This window comes from Eleutherodactylus coqui, chromosome 1 (assembly GCF_035609145.1).
Source record: "Eleutherodactylus coqui strain aEleCoq1 chromosome 1, aEleCoq1.hap1, whole genome shotgun sequence".
NCBI lineage: Eukaryota > Metazoa > Chordata > Amphibia > Anura > Eleutherodactylidae > Eleutherodactylus > Eleutherodactylus coqui.
Genome location: NC_089837.1, coordinates 351963166 through 351981086, shown reverse-complemented (window position 1 = coordinate 351981086; position 17921 = coordinate 351963166). Strand labels below are relative to the sequence as shown.

General features: G+C 42.1%; 1 protein-coding gene across 1 annotated transcript in view; it reads left to right on the top strand.

Moving 5' to 3' along the window:
- The window catches only part of ATP2A3 (ATPase sarcoplasmic/endoplasmic reticulum Ca2+ transporting 3), a 174851-nt gene that overhangs the window by 136816 nt on the left and 20114 nt on the right, over positions 1 to 17921 (top strand). Inside the window, exons 13-18 of the mRNA XM_066576944.1 lie at positions 3895 to 4113; positions 4204 to 4539; positions 4637 to 4857; positions 7521 to 7723; positions 11141 to 11226; positions 14236 to 14369. Coding sequence (XP_066433041.1) covers positions 3895 to 4113; positions 4204 to 4539; positions 4637 to 4857; positions 7521 to 7723; positions 11141 to 11226; positions 14236 to 14369 — 1199 coding nt within the window. The remainder of the gene's footprint in view (positions 1 to 3894; positions 4114 to 4203; positions 4540 to 4636; positions 4858 to 7520; positions 7724 to 11140; positions 11227 to 14235; positions 14370 to 17921) is intronic.

Sequence of the window (17921 nt, the reverse complement as noted above, 5' to 3'; positions counted from 1 at the left end):
AACTTTTTGGCAGTATGCAGTGTACAATTACATAATTGAAAACCAACTGTTAACGAATGTCTCCTTTAGTGTGCATCTTAGGGATGACCCAGGCACAATAATCATGTTCATGTCATTATCTGTAGGAAGACAGGTATGATTGATAGCTATCCTCTCGTAGCAAAGACTGAGATCACTCTGATCTTGATATTATAGCCCTTTACCTGGGAATTCTAATTAATCAAACAGAGGGGGCTACCTATCACGAGGCTTACGGTGTGATCATGGGTTCCCATGGTTAAATATGGCAGCAGCAGCCCTAGCATTGTCCCCATGCTTACGATATGTCGTTGGCTACTATGCTTGGATTGCAGAAAAGAGATACAGTACTCCAATGTAATATTTGTTTAAAGGTTAATTGTTTTCCCCCCCCCCCAAGACCTTCAGAAATGTAACCTTTTTTAAAATTCACATATATACAATAATAGAGATAATCTATTACCTTTTTTATGAATATGTTCTAATCACAGTGTTACCCATACACCTCAAATACCATAATGCAGTGATGGTGAACCTTTTAGAGACCGAGTGCGCAAACTGCAACCCAAACCGACTTATTTATCGCAAAGTTCCAACATGTCAGGAGGTGGGGCTTATCATGATGTATGATTTTTACCTCCGTCATTATAAAAAGGACAGGGCAACTTCAAAATAGACAGGGTGCAGATTTTGACTGCATTTTGGATGCGGAAATACTGCTGAATTTGCCACAGAAATTTCCACTGAGTACATTCTACAGCATTTCTGCTACGTGTAAACATACCCCAGCGGTAATAGTGACCCCCACGACGGCCCCAGCGGTAACAGTGACCCCCCACAGTGGCCCCAGCAGTAACAGTGACACCCCCCCCCCCCCACAGTGGCCCCAGCGGTAACAGTGGCCCCTTCCCCACAGTGGCCCCAGCAGTAACAGTGACCCCCACAGTGGCCCCAACGGTAAGTGACCCCCCCCCACAGCAGCCCCAGCGGTAATAGTGACCCCCCCCACAGCGGCCCCAGGGGTAATAGTGACCCCCGACAGCAGCCCCAGCAGTAATAGTGACATCCCACAGCGGCCTCAGTAGTAATAGTGACACCCCACAGCGGCCTCAGTAGTAATAGTGACACCCTACAGCGGCCCCAGTAGTAATAGTGACATCCCACAGCGGCCCCAGTAGTAATAGTGACATCCCACAGTGGCCCCAGTAGTAATAGTGACATCCCACAGTGGCCCCAGTAGTAATAGTGACATCCCACAGCGGCCCCAGTAGTAATAGTGACATCCCACAGCGGCCCCAGTAGTAATAGTGACATCGCACAGTGGCCCCAGTAGTAATAGTGACATCCCACAGCGGCCCCAGTAGTAATAGTGACATCCCACAGCGGCCCCAGTAGTAATAGTGACATCCCACAGCGGCCCCAGTAGTAATAGTGACATCCCACAGCGGCTCCAGTAGTAATAGTGACATCCCACAGCGGCTCCAGTAGTAATAGTGACATCCCACAGTGGCCCCATTAATAATAGTGATATCCCACAGTGGCCCCAGTAGTAATAGTGACCCCCACAGTGGCCCCAGTAGTAAAAGTGACCCCCACAGTGGCCACAGTAGTAATAGTGACATCCAACAGCGGCCCCCCCAGTAGTAATAGTGACATCCCACATTGACCCAGTAGTAATAGTGACATCCCACCGTGGCCCAGTAGTAAACGTGACATCCCACCGTGACCCCAGTGGTAATAGTGACATCCCACAGCGGCCCCCAGTAGTAATTCAATGATTGACCCAGCGCTGCCTGTGATTGGCTGAGCGCTGTGGCCAATCACAGGCAGCGCTCAGCTGGGATTCAATGAATGGCTGAGCACTGCCTGTGATTTGGCTGAGCGATCAGCCAATCAGACGCAGCCTTTTCAGCAGGTGGGAATTTTAAATCCCCACCTGCTGAAAGAACTTCATTACAGTGATGGGACCCAAGCACCTAGATGCTCCTGAGCCCAGAAATAGGACATGACGCGATTTGTTTACCGCACGAGTTTTCACGCGGTCAATTCGTGACTGTCTGCATAGGATTGCATAAACCAATGCAATTATATGGCAGTGTGCACAGGCGAAAATTCTGCAGGAAATCTCGCCACGGAATTTCCGCCCTTGTGGATTCTCCCTAACTTTGTTTTTTTTTTACATTCTTGAACATTTTTGTACATGGCAGGCCTGAAGGCCACTTTTAGAGCACCGCATTATAGCTTCATACGAAAACAGGGGGCTCTAATCGAATGACAGATGGATCCTAGCTATTCCAGGTGGTTGCTAGTTGTATAACGCAGATGGGTCCACGAGTTTTGCTGAGTGCACTAAAAATGTGCCAATTAAATAAATTATTGAATAGAGACTATCACATAAAAACTGCTCGTAGGAACAACCTGGATAAGCACCACAGCTTCTTCATTTCCGCCATAAATCCTGTAAATATTAAAGCACTTGCTTTAGTATGAATTTAGCTTGAGGCTTTTTAAATTAGAGTTTGTTTTAAAGGGCACCCGTCCCCTTAGCTTATGGTGCTGTTAGGCAAGATGACAGGGAGCCGGGCGATGTATTTTTTTTATACTCACCCATTCCCTGATTCTCGTGGTGCCCACCGCTGTAGATCATGCATGGCACTGAACAGCCAGCTCTTTCAGAGTCCTGTGCGTGTACTCTCCCATGCAAATCTAAGGGCACTGTAAAAAGAGTTGGGTTACAGTTCCTTGCGCAGTCTTTAGCAGCAGGCACCACAAGAACTAGGAAGCAGTTGAGTGTAAAAAATACATCACCCATAACTTTCTTTATTATGCTGTAGGGAGGTGACAGGTTCCCTTTAAGCAAGGTTAAGCAGATCCTAAGATGTGTTATTTCTTCTATTTTCACATTTGCTCTCTAAATTCGGTTCGGAGCCTGTGATACAAAATTATGTTAAAATCCAGGACGCTCCATTTCATCTAGGAAAATGTCGGAGGATGTAACAGAAGCAAGACGACCCCATTAAAGTCAATGGGGTTTGTTCAGTTCCAGAATAGGACAGATCCATTCCAGCCATAGATTCCATTTTTCTAATCCCATAACCGAGCAGAAAGATGGAGTCCCTGAACGTTTATGTAAACAAGCACTATCTAGTTCATTTCTGATTTTTATAATGTATGAGCAATAAACAGAATAAGTTACTGCTCACTTCAGAACTGTGCAAAATGTTACAGATTTACTGCTGTGACCCTTTTTACCCAGCAATCTTTGGATTCTGCAAAGAGCGCTGTATCACAAAAACTGTTTCAGGAGACTTGAATTGACAACAAAAGAAGGTAGTTATAAAGACCATCTAATTCAGAGGTCAGAAGCCTGTACTAGTAAATCAATTCTTAACACACAAGTGGCCACTGATCCTCTTAACAGGGAATACCATATGATTACTTACAGTACTTTGTTGAATGGTGCTATACCACCATCTAGTGTAGAATTAACTATCCAAGTTTACCCATGGTTGTTAATATATTTTTCTCCAGAAGACGTATTATAAACAGCAGTCTAATCCTATTAATATTGCTTTTTAGTTATATAACCCATGTAGAAGTAATTATGTGACTTTAGTCAGTTCATGCAGTGCATTTTTGGTGCAGCATTTACAAAGGGTTTCCTTTACAAAGGTTAGAAGTTGATTCCTAAATTGAGGGTAAATGTAAAGGAAAGCCTTTTTTTCTAAATCCAGTTTAATTTAATTATTTGTTTTAAAAAAAATCATCAGAAATTCTGAAAAAAATCTCAGTACATTTGGTTATTTTTTTTTAAATTTAAGCAGTTTTTTGGTTCTATGTTTGTCTAGCATGCTGAACATGTTTGTTAATTTTTAGGGCGCCCCTGAAAGTGTAATAGAGCGATGTAATTATGTACGTGTGGGTTCCACAAAGCTTCCTTTGACTCCATCTGCTAGAGAGAGGATCATGTCCAAGATTCGAGATTGGGGTACTGGTATGGATACGCTACGTTGTCTTGCTCTAGCTACACGAGATGTGCCATCAAAATTGGAAGACATGCAATTAGATGATTCTAACAAATTTATCAATTACGAGGTAGGTGTTTCTAAACAGGTTTATTTTTATTTTGTTAGTTAAAGTGTTAATGATAAAATTGTACTAATTCTATGGTGTATATTTTCTTAGACAAATTTGACATTTGTTGGGTGTGTTGGCATGCTTGATCCTCCTCGTAAAGAAGTAACTACCTCGATTCAGATGTGCAAAGTAGCTGGAATTAAAGTAATAATGATAACTGGTGACAACAAAGGCACAGCAGTGGCGATTTGCCGAAAGATTGGAATTTTCTCGGACTCAGAGGACATAACGGACAAAGCTTATACTGGCAGGGAGTTTGATGACCTCCCATTAGAGAAACAGCGAGATGCTTGCCGTAGTGCTCGGTGCTTTGCCCGTGTGGAACCAGCACACAAGTCCAAAATTGTAGAATATTTGCAGTCATTCAATGAAATCACTGCCATGGTAAGATATCTGTCATATAATAAGAAGATGAATAGTAGAATGGACTAAAAATATTAGGTCTTCCTGTTGATACATTTTATTTTCCTTGTTTTCTTAGACTGGTGATGGAGTAAATGATGCTCCAGCCCTAAAAAAGGCTGAGATAGGTATTGCTATGGGTTCTGGCACGGCGGTGGCAAAATCAGCTGCAGAAATGGTTCTCTCTGATGACAATTTCTCTACTATAGTATCTGCTGTTGAAGAAGGGCGAGCAATTTATAATAATATGAAACAGTTTATTCGCTATCTTATCTCTTCTAATGTTGGTGAAGTAGTCTGGTAAGACATTGCTGGTATTTTCTAGATGTCCATATACATAATATAGAAATCAATTATGTTTCAGTATTTGCATATTTTCCTGATATAATAGTTGAGACACACCAAGGCACATTTATTAAAAAATTTATAAAAAAATTTGAAGAAAGTGTTTTTACAACGGATACTGAATAAAAACTTGCTCCAGCATCTGCACCATATTTATACAGCATATAGCCACCATTTTATGCATGTTTTCCTCCTAGTAAACGACTTTCAGTTTTAAGCAATATTTTTTGTGAATTCAGTTCATAGTACGAATTGTTCCAATTTTGCAGACTTAAAACTGGAAGGTGACTTGGTTCATAAACGGATCCCATCCCTTATCATACCCTCGGCCTCACTGCCTGTCTTATACTTGACTAGGAACCTCCCAAACCTTATATTTTAAAAATAGTACAAGCAAAAATAAAAGCTTTGTAATATATTTTATATCAGAAAGATGCCTCATTCTCCACATATCAGCCACTTCTCCTTCCATCTGTCTCCTGAACTTTTAACTCACCTTGAATGTACTAATAAAATCATCACACCAAGTTCCTACACTATTAGATTAGAGCTGCAGCCCACACAACTCAGTGTAGAGGGAAGAAGATAGAAGGAGCCCAGTGAGAGAGAAGCAGAGATACACACAGAGATGCTGCTGCAGCTTCCTGTAAGGGTTTTACTTCACTCCAGTCGAGAATTCACATCTACACTACTCAGTCATTCTGTACTATATCTTCCATGCTGCTGCTTTTGATTATGTTCTACATCAAAGCAGCAAGTCCACGCTCCCTCTGGAGCTGAATTCAGGGAAAATTGACGATTATAAATCGAGCCTTCCAAAGGGGAAAACGGCTATAAAATGTAGGATACAAATAATTATAATGGCCAGTTATATAATATGGTATATCCACAGATATGACAATTTACTCCTACAAGTCAACAGAAAGTTTATTAATACTTTAAACAAGAATATACACTTTTTTTTTGGATGCATGCTTGAAAAAAACACTTCACGGCTTATTTGCGATGGTAACAATGGCAAATACAATCTGCCTGCTTCCCTGACAGGTAGACACTGTTCACAATTATGTCTGAGTCTCCATCACAAATTCCATCGGGAAGAATGGCAATCAAACCGCCTTGTAAGTCAAGGGGATTGGTCAGACTCATATCTGTTGTAAAATGGACCCAGCACTGGATCACAACTTTGATTTAAAAAACGGAAGTCTTGACACAACTGTGAACATAGTCGTAAGGAAAGGATACCACTGTGGCCTGAGATGGCAAAATCGGATAGCTAATTTTACTGTGAATCATAATCTGGAATCTACCAACATGCTGTTGCAGTTACATAGATTTTTGTTCAAAACTAATTATCGTGTATCAAATTCATACTTTTTATTATACTAAAACCCAAACCAAAGCTCAGTTACCACTTGCCTACACTGAATGATCACTTTAACAGCTGACAGAAAGGGTTCTGATACTGCTTGCGCCAAATTCTGGTCACAACAGAAATCTGTATTTATATGAACAAGGGATGATTTTGCACTGCTGTTTGACCCATTGGAGTGTTGTCTTTTTTTCTGTTAGACAGCAATGACACTCAATCTGATTATCTGTTGTTATAGCCCATTCGTGCTTAGAAACAATGAGTTGTGCACTTGGACATGTTAAGGCCCATTTAGACACAATGATTATTGCTCAAAATTTGCGCAAAATCCATCTTTTGAGCAATAATCGCTGCATGTAAATGTGCCCATCTTTCAGTTTTCTGCCGAACGATGGATTTCAGTTCAGCTTGAAATCCGTTCAGCAAAACAGCTGATAAGACAGACCGCACGCTGTGCTCTGCCCGGGGAGCACTGATAACAGCTGATTACATGGTCTCAGCTGTAATCGGCGCAGCAGAACAAAGAATTTATTCAGAGCAGCAGGTGCTCCTCTGAATAAATTCAGCTCCTGGCAGTTTACACGATACTAATTGGTACTAATAGGCATTAGTACCAATTAGTAGATTATGCAAAATGATCGCTCAAAAGCTCTCTTTTGAGAGATCATCTTTGTGTCTAAATGCACCTTTACTTGGAGCACCAGCATTGTGTTATGCTGTAGATTGCCTCATTATGCACAGCTTGTTTATCAGAATCAGAGTTTATACCCACAGAATCCCCTTTTTTCCTTTGATAACACTATTCTCTGTATACTGTCCCTACTGTCGCATGAGAAAATCCTACAAGTTTGGCAGTTTTTAAAATCCTAGTCCTGGCTAGTCTAGCACCAATGACCAGGTCTCCGTCCAGTTCATTGGGATCGCTCATTTTTCAGACTTTAGCATGAACTCACACTGAAACTGATCCACAGAAAAATCGCTAACTTGATTGCATGCTACACTTTGGGGTGATGGGTCTCAATTCCATACAGGAAATTCCAAACATGAAAGGGCAGGTGTATCGAATAAATGCCCCTCTTACACCTGTTGCTTTAATCGATCCCTATGCAAAGAAAGGTATTCTGGTATTAGTTTATATTTGTGAAATTTCTGTAAATCTTTAGTCTCAACGCATTAAATAGAAATATGTAATAATACCATATGTCTTGATTTTTTGACAATACTTTGTCACTTTGTTCCCCTTCAGCATCTTTCTTACTGCTATCATTGGCCTACCTGAAGCTCTCATCCCTGTTCAGCTCCTCTGGGTTAATTTGGTCACTGATGGCTTACCTGCAACTGCTCTGGGATTTAACCCACCTGACCTTGACATCATGGACAAGCAGCCTCGTAATCCTCGAGAGCCACTTATCAGTGGATGGTTATTTTTCCGATACCTCGCCATTGGAGGTATTTTCTCAAAACTTTTCCTTTTTTTTTTTTTTTTATAAATTCCTTATTTTCGATTATTCAAAAAGCAACAAACACAGTATAAAACAAGGATACAAGTTCAAATCAAACCTGACAGAAAAAACGTTAAATCAGAAACAGAACACATGGGCAAGTGTAGTCTGGGACATAGTGTATTGATGCAATCACATAATTAAATCCGGTACCAAGTTAGAGCCTTAGGTTGTGATCAGCGTGAGAAAGGAACAAAATAACAGTTGGCATCCCCCGAGTACATATATGGACCCAAGGGAGCAACTTGCAGAACCAATAAAATTGTGCTTCATAATATAGAAAAGAAAGATTTAGAATGAGGGAAAATGAGAGAGAGAAAAAAAATCAGGAAGGGGTATTTGGAATCTTGAGAGCAGACACCCCACCTTCAGCTTCATCTAATGAAAATTCAACCTAGCCCACCCTCAATGTCTCTATACTGCTTAAAAATAAGCCAGAGATTCCATGCAGAGAGCCAAGCCATCAAACCTGTCGTATAGCAGAGTAGGGAGTTCCTTCATTCTCCTGATGTCCTCCACCTTATGAAAACAATGAGCCAGGAAAGAAGGTATGTTGGACTTCCAGAAAGCTGTGATGCAGGTCCTAGCCGTATTAATAAGATGTTTAGGAACTGATTTACGATAAAATCTGAGAATAAAATATAAAGATGTGAAAAGAATATTGCTAGAGATATGGAGATGTGCAAATGTAGAACTGTGTAAGGCCGTCTGCACACTTCTTTTTCTCTACTGCAGATGATCCGCACGGGATACAGTACAGTTTTTTGTTCTTTCGAATCCCTGTTTTTCCTGCGTCGTCGCTAGACGATGACGCAGGTACCCGCGACACTTCCGCAATGTCTTTGTGGAAGAGCCGCGGGTCGGACGGTTTCCATTGAGCTCAATGGAAGCCATCCATGCGGAATCTGCATTGAAATGGAGCATGCTGCGATTTTTTTTTCTCCACAAGTGGTAAATCACAATTAATTCTGCTCTGTACAGGAAAAAACACTTTTCCATAGCATGCTATGGGCAGTATTTGCTGCGGAATCCGGATGCGGATGCCCGCTTCAGAATCCACAGTGCAAATGTGGCCATGTGCAGCTGGCCTAAATGATAAAGTGAATCTCTCCCAGAAGCCAGACATCTGTGAGCACTCCCAAAAGATATGCAGGAGAGACTCCTCAAAACTCTTTTTAAACCAAAGTGCTTTCTGAGTTTTTTCACATTATGCTCTTCTATCCAGCGTAGGCTCTGTATCAGATTTTTGTTTTCTATGCAGAAAACTGCATAGCAACGGGAAGCAGGATGGAACCATAGGGTTCAGTAGGTGTGATGGAGACCTCTTTGATCTCCATTTCACATGGTTTCCATCCCTGTCAGTCTTTAAAGCTGCATAGAAAAGCACTAATCTCATTCATATAACAATATATTGGGCTGTATTGTTGATAGAGATTTGCTTTTGGTCTTACTTTAAAGCCAAGATTCTTATATCACAGTTTTAGTTACAGGAAAGCTTGAGATACAGAAGGTTAAAGTGGGAGCTGCATATACCCGCAGCTTTCACTGCAGCCCTAGTTCCTGACTGTTTATGCAACCTCATGCTATATTGGTGATAGATCGCTTTGATTGGCTATAAAGCAAGACCAAAATCAATGCTACATCTGCAATATAGTCTGAGATACAGTGAATTAATGTAAGTTTTAGGCACAAATGTATGTTAATGCGTTTAAAAAATAAATAAATAAACATATATATGTATATGTGTGTTACGTGAGGTATGTAATTCCTATATTTTATAGGTTGATATTTCCAGCTTAGAACCAGAATTTTGTCCTTTTCAGTTCTGGTGATTTTATGAAGGTATATAAATATAGGCTTAAGTAGTACACATGCAGTGAGAATGGCCAGATACTTACTGATACAAGAGAGCAAATAGCTGCATCCCCTTCAAGCGGCTAAACTGCCAAATGAGGGAGCCAATTGCACCTCTGAGGGACACCGATGAAACAGCCACTCACATAGCCTCTTTATATAGAGGGGGGTGGCTGCTTGGTGTATACTCTGTATACTCCTGCACAGAGTAGATACAAAGTGCCAGACCTTCTGATACATGTAGACCACCATGCAGACTAGCAACCTATTAATGATAGTTCGGCGGGCTGCTCTGCACCCCAAAAAGTAGACCACATTGGTACAGCCACCCTGGGCTCCTCCGGCGTTTAAAAGCCACACTGCATGTGAATAATACATAATAAATGCGCGGTATTAGTTGGATTTTTGCCAAAAACATTAGCTCACAAGCTGATCGTCAAGGCTCCTCGCTCCTTGTGAGTCTCTACACTAATATAAATGTATCACAGAGAGAAAAATATAAAATCAAACAATCACTGAGAACGGCCAGATACTTACTGATACAAAAGGGCAGATAGCTGCATCCCCTCAACATGCAAGGAGCCTTGACGATCGCCAGGGGAGCCCAGAAAAATGCAGAAAATTTCCACAATGTGTGCACATACACTTAGGGCCCATTCACATGGGCATATTACCCATCCATATGCTGTCTATGTATTTCATAGGCTATTCACATGTGTGAGTTTTCACACAGACAGATGATCTGTGAAAAAATTGCAGCATGTCGTATTCTGGTCAGTATCACGAATGAGAATGAGACACGGATATCTGACAGCACACAGACATGTGTACGGGTACTGTCCAATGTGAGCTGCGCCTGACAACTCACATATGGCCTTCTGAAGACTGCCTTAGGGCTCCTTCACATGGGCATATTTGCATGTATTTTTGCGCGTGTTTAATTTACATGCACAATACTCAGAGCATAAAACCCATTGAGTTCAATGAGTTCTACATCTCATCTCGTGCAATTTTATGCACAAAAAAAGTAGGAATTGCTCTATTTTTGTGCGCATTTGTGCACCGAGGGTCCCCATAGACATCTATGGGAGGGGTGCAATTCAGTGAAAAAGCACATCTGGAACGCAGTAGGGTAAATAATAGCCATTTAAATCTGTGCGTGTTCGTCTGCTGTGCACAAATGCCATGTGTGCACAAAAAGTACAGTAAAATACGCTGATGCGCACAAAAAAAGCCTCTTACAAATATGTTGTGCTGAGGCATGCGCAAAAACACATACACCCGTATGAAGGAGCCCTTAAGAGTATGTTCGCAACTCCCAAATGGATGTCATCAGTCAGGATTCTGTACTTGGTTCATATCTCAGCTCTCTTTCCACATCCAAAGATTTAAATGGTTACTAATAAAATTGTGTCTACACTTCAGTTATCATATTGCACAAAAGAAAGTGATGTAATACAGACTCATCCACACATCTCCTGAATCCCTTTCATCTCATTTCTTTTCACAGTCTATGTAGGCTTAGCCACTGTGGGGGCTGCAACATGGTGGTTCTTATATGATGAAGACGGACCACAGGTCACATTCTACCAGCTGGTGAGTTTCATTTCATTCTTGTTTATGTGTGTGTGTGTATATAATATGGGCCAAGAGGAGTGTCGGCTCTCCTTCTATATATAATGCTATACACATAATCAGCAGAAACGGCCTTAATATCATTTCTGGAACTCTCATATTGTTTTTCATAATTTTCAATTACTTGGCAAAATGTATGGGCAAATTACATAGTAACATAGTATGTTAGGCTGAATGAAGACAATGTCCATCTAGTTCAGCCCGTTTCAACACCTTCTTTGTTGGTCCAGGGGAAGGCAATTCCTTCCTGACTCCATAATGGCAGCCAGAGTAATCCCTGGATCAAGATTCGAGAACATCAACCCCGCTGGTCACCTAATGTCTATATCCTGTAATATCATAGCGCTCTAGAAAGACATCTGACTAACTGACTTGGTACTACTTACAGTATTCCGCTTTCCACTTCCTTCTTTGTGCGAGCATAATGCATGCTTCTAATAGAACCAATGGGTTCCCATAGAAGTGTTCATATTTGCAGAATTTAAAGCGATAGATAGGACATAGGTGCGTGTTATGCAGGAGTTTCCATTGTTAATGGAAACTCCTGCACAGCCAATAGCTTCCCCGCTGCTTACAGCAGGGCATTTAAAATGTGCTTCTAGCCTGAAGGATCTTTAAATGTCCGGCTGTTAACCCCTTAGTCACTGCGGGGATGAGGGGACTCCCGGAGGGTTCCGTTAATCCCCACGGTGAGTCCCTTCATCACTGAATACTGTGACAGCACTGTTACAGTGTTCAGTGATGAGGGGACTGCAGCGGGGACAAAAGATTTCCCTGCTACAGCTGTGGCAGAGGTCCGCGATGCTATCCCATTGCTTTCAATGGGGCTGGCGCTGCCGTCGTCCTTTTGAAAGCAATGGGATGAAGGCAACCCTACAGTGTTCAGTGATGAGGGGACCTTCATGAAGCAGCTGCACTTCACCAATCACAGCTGCTCCAGTGAACAGGCAAAGTTTCATGCACTGCGCATATGAAACTTTGCCTGTTCACATGTTTTCCACTTATGTGAGCAGTGTTTTTTTATCGCACACATCGGCACGCAAAAAACACACTAGTCTGGCCAAGCCTAAAAGAGGTCCTTGACCCTGATATACATGAGGATTGACAGACCACATTCCAAAGATTTTCTATATTTGTGCATTTTATCTAGCCAAATTGTGGAATTTTGATGGAATAAGGGCATTTTCTCTAATATGACAAAAAAAGGCAAAGAAAAAAGATAAATGGTCGTTTTCTAAATCAGATCACTCACTTGTAGAGAATGTTTTCTTCCAGATCAAGTCTTAGTTGCATTTAATATCTTACTTGCAATTCCACAGTGCGAACAGTGTAGCTAAGGGCTAATTGTGGTAAATATTCTTGATCAAGCCAATAGATATTCTGATTGATGTGTATAAACACTTAAAGGGCTTTTCCAGGACTTACCTATTTATGATCTATCCTCAGAATAGGTTAGCAATACCAACCTGGGCCACTGCAAGTGTAGTCCGAAGGCCCAGCAAACAGCTGATTGATGATGATCTCCAGCAGCAGAGCTCTGCTGACCAATAGAGATGAGCGAGCATACTCGCTAAGGACAATTGCTCGATCGAGCATTCTCCTTAGCGAGTATCTCCCCGCTCGGGAGAAAAGGTTCGGCTGCCGTCGCGGGTGACAGGTGAGTTGCGGCAGTCAGCAGGGGGGAGCGGGGGGGAGAGAGGGAGAGAGAGATCTCCCCTCCATTCCTTCCCGCTCTCCCCCACAGCTCCCTGCCCGCCGCCGGCAGCCGAATCTTTGCTCCCGAGCGGGCAGGTACTCGCTAAGGGCAATGCTCGATCGAGCAATTGCTCCTTAGCGAGTATGCTCGCTCATCACTACTGAACAACAATTTGTGACCGATCCTGAGAATAGGTCATTAATATGCCTCGGAAAACCGCTTAAAGTAATTCTCTTATTTTGGAACAAAATTGTGTCCTGGGACAGGAGGGTGCAATTATATCACCTGTTGTTGGTTTTCTGTGCTGATACCCCTCTGATCTGCCAGTCACAGCTCCCGTTTTCAGCTGTCCATGTTGGCCCACACAATCTTCAGTATACATAATCCTCACAATGTATTGGTAGTGTTAGACTACCATGCACTATACCTGCTCTTTGATTGACCAGCATTGCTCACATGATGAGCAGTGGCCAATCAGAAAGCAATGCACAGTGTGCATTAGGTAGCTAGAAAATTGCAGTGGCCATCTTGAACAGGTGAAAACAGGATCCTGAACCAGTGGATCAGAGGGAAATTGGCACAGAAGAACGACAGTGGGTAATATAGCTTCCCCCCTTTAGCTCAGGAACAGAATTTTGCCCAGAACCCTGAGGGTCACTTTACGATTATTGTAAAATGCACTCTTACACAAGAGTTTATTTTTGTAATCTCAACAACAGAGGGAGTGAAATAAAACATTTTTTTTGCTAGGTAATTAATTTTACTAGCATGTACTGTATATACTGCATGCAGTATATGGATGAAATACGACAACTTAAAACTGTACTCACTGGTCAAAATTATATCAATATTTCCACAAATATACACATTTTTTCATAATTCAACAACGATATAAATCAGTCTTATGGCTTAAGAAGGTTTTTCTGAATAGATCATCAATATCAGATTGGTGGGCTCCGCTGGTAGGACCCCCACCTATCAGCCATCTGAAGTGGCCATGGCAAATGGTTGAACGCTGTAGCCATTTCACTGCATATCAGGCACAATGCTGTACATTTTTCTTATACGGGCTGTGCCTGGCGTAGCGGGCCAATAACCTTCCCATAGCTTCTTCCATCTTATCACTGGGGGCCCTGATTGGGAGATGCTCACCAATCTAATATTGATGACCTATCCTGAGAAATAGGTAATCAGCATCGTAGTCCTAGAATACCTTTTTAAGGAAACAGTTGCAAACATTACCAAGCTTTTTCTAATTATTTTTTTCTTTACAGAGACATTTTATGAAATGCACACCTGACCATGAATTGTTTGAGGGCATAGACTGTGAAGTGTTTGAGTCCCGCTATCCCACAACTATGGCCCTTTCAGTGCTTGTAACTATTGAGATGTTCAATGCCCTCAACAGGTAGGCTGAATAATAAATGTTTGACTTTGGCTAGCTTATAAGACCCTATTCCAACTTGACAGGGTCCACAAGGTGAAACATTATTCTCCATTAATGGCCTCTCCACCAGCTAACCAATACCCTGCCCTGACAAGAGGCAAAAACACTGAAACGGATGTCTGTGGGTCACTTTTCTTTATGGAAAAGATTCTGGTTTGGCTTATATTTTTAGTCCTGTTGTAAGGCCTGTAAATGGGTCAGGAATTACCGTATATACTCGAGTATAAGCCAAGTTTTTCAACACATTTTTTTGTGCTGAACCCCCCCCCCCCCCCCCAGGCTTATACTTGAGTGGGGTAACCCCCTTCCCTGCGATACTCACCTCCCAGCCGGCATCTGTGTTCCCGGCGGTGCGGCAGGCTACTTGAGACTGCTGTCATCTCCCTGCTCGGCTTTGAATTCCCCCGCCGTCAGCGCTGTGTAAGTAAGCGCTCGATCATTCAGTCATTCAGTGAATGACATCACTGAATGGCTGTGATTGGTTTATCGAGTGCCGGCTGTGATAAGCTGGTGCTTGATCCAATCACAGTGCTTACCTACACAGCGCTAACAGCGGGGAAATTCAAAGCAGAGCAGGGAGATGACAGTGGGGAAAATTCTCAAGACAGCTTGCCGCACCACTGGGAAGACCATCGCTCCGGGGACACAGACGCCGGCTGGGAGGTGAGTATTGCAGGTTGTTTTGTTTTTTTACCTAGTATATACTTGAGTATAGCTAGGCTTATACTTGTGTTAATAAGTTTTACCAGTTTTTTGTGGTAAAACATATTGACTTGGCTTATACTCTGGTCGGCTCATACGAGTATATACGGTGACTTACAGGGATGATTTCAATAGGTGGCACCAAAAAGCCAGAGCTCATGGTTATCATGATAGAGATTAATAGGTGAATAAACAAAGACAAGGTTAAAAATAACACGGAACCTTTCTTTCTAGTCTATTAACCACACTATAACATTTGAGCAAACTTTTGAAAACTTCAGCAAGAACTTTAGTTTTGTCCAAATTGGTTCAAATTGAAATGGAACTTCACCAAAATTCCTAAAACTAGTGCATAGCACAGTCTTAAATTTCTAAAATACCCCCCCCTCCCTCCTCCAGTAGCACCATTGCCTTGCAGTGCTAGGGTCCTAGCCTTTAAGGTTCAAGTCCAACATCTGCTTGGTCAAATTTGAACCTAGATCCCCAGCACTGCAAGGCAACAATGCTAACCACTGTGTCAGCTTTCTTCTTCTGCCTTCTTCCTCCTTCTCTAATAGAGGGGAAGAAGAAAAAGAAACACAAAATAGAAACTCTTGTGTCAGTGCTCCTGGCATCAGCGCTCATATCCTGGGTGATACGATGCCAGGAGGTTGGTGAGGTTCTGCTGTGGCCTCTGATTGTCCACAGCGGTCACGTGCTTCCGCCCAACCATCTACCCAAAAGTCACTGCCAATACCAGTGGTGGCTAGCAGCTGCATCTTGGGGCTCCAGCAGAGGGGAGTATACCCTCATTTTTTTATTTTAGGCAGGGCTTTTGTTTTAATAAATGTTGAATGAGTTTATGTGCCATTTTTCTGTATTTACCTGATGGTTACAATAAAGTATGTTTTTAAATTATCTTTTGAATGGTTTTATTCTAGGTTGGGAGGGGTAAAGATTATTTTTTAGGAGAACACCCATTAGGTATGAGGAGATGTATAAAGCCATTCATGCTGCTCTGGGAAATTTCCGCAAATTGAAAGATGGAACAATGCCTCTGCAGCGCCACCTATAGAAAGCAACATTCCTTCAACTCAATGTCTGACCTTTTAACAGGTCTTGGAACAATGTCTAGAAATATAAGCCAAAGCCAGTCTTCTCCAGGAGAAAAAGAGAATCATGACTGTGCATTGTACACGCTTTGGTGGTGTAGATCTTTGGAATTCTAGTATATTTATAGGTTATATTTATTCTATGTTTATCTTTCCTGTCTTTTTCCATATGTAAGGTAGTTAAACCCCTGTTTAACTACCTATGTATGGCGTTCTGAAAATAACGTTGCCTTAAAATTATTATTACTAATAATATAATAATTCTGTGAGTGAATTGTGACATAATGGCAGCAAGAAAGAATTGCGTAGTTTCAAAAACTGTAGTAGTTTTAAAAAGGGGGGGGGCTTTGCTAGGCTGCAGTCTTTAGTCTGAGGTTATACGGCTATTCCAGACAGTAAGTGCTGTGAAGCAGCTCTGTAGTGAGCCACCACCCCATTAACGACATTAGAAAAGAAGGGCACAGCGGATAATTGAAAAAATTGGAGACTTCAACATGCCTGATGTAGATTAGAGTATCCATACTGCATTTACAAAAGTGAATAAACAAGGTGGAATAAAACAGCAGGAGCGTGTGCCCAGCGGACATTATTAAGAACAGCCATCTTAATGGCAACTAAACTTTATGTCAAACAAACTAGCAAAAGGTAAAGGAAAAATAAACCACTATGTTCACTGGAGAAGTTCATAATATGCTAAATGAAAAGAAGTCTGCTTGTAAGAGGTTTAATGAAACCGGAAGTGTAGTTGACAGAGAATTATATAAAATTAGACAGAAGGCAAAACATATTATTAATGCTGCTAAAGCACAAAACAAGGAAGAAATAGCCAGTAGGATGCTCAACTGCATAGCTAGAGGTATAACCAGTAGAAGGAAGGAGATTGTGATCCCGCTGCATAGAGCTGTGGTGAGACCACATCTGGAATGCTGTGTTCAGTTTTAGAGACCTCATCTATAGAATGACATTGATAAAATAGAACAAGTCCAAAGACAGGCTGTAAAAAATGGTGGAAAAACAAAACTTATCAGGAAAGATTTAAAGGGGACATAGTATTCTGTAAAACCTTGCTAAGTTTGCAGTATTAAAATAACAGATTACCTGCCAAGAGTCTTGCCCAAATTACCCAATTTGAGAAAATTTGGGATCCCTGGATCACTTTTATTACTGTCCCTAATCTAAACTATTTACACCTCTAAGGCCTTATAAGGTCAGACGGGCGTTTTTTCGCGCTATTTGCGGATCGCATGAGTGATGCACATCCGCAAATCGCGTGACCGGTGCGCGCAAGTCACCCGAAAATCGCCCGAAAATCTGCTCCTAGCCGCGTTTCATTAGAAACGGGCCGGAGCTGTCCAGCGCATTGCATTCAATGGAGATGGCAATACAGCCGTCTCCATTGAAAGCAATGCGCTGCGGGCGAGCCCGGGATGAATTGTCAGTAAGGGCTTAAATATATAAGCCCTTACCTGCAATTCATCCTAAAATGTGTAAAAATAAAAAAGAATTGTATACTCACCTTCTGCCGGCAGCCGGAGCTCCGCGCGGCCGTCCTGCAGTGGGTGTGAAGGGGGTGTGAGTCAGACCTGCCCCCTGATTGGCTCAGCACTGAGCCAATCAGAGGCATGCCTCACTCACACCCATTCATGAATTCATGAATGGATGTGAGTCAGACCTGCCCCTGATTGGCTCAGCGCTGAGAGGCAGCAGTCACTCACCCATT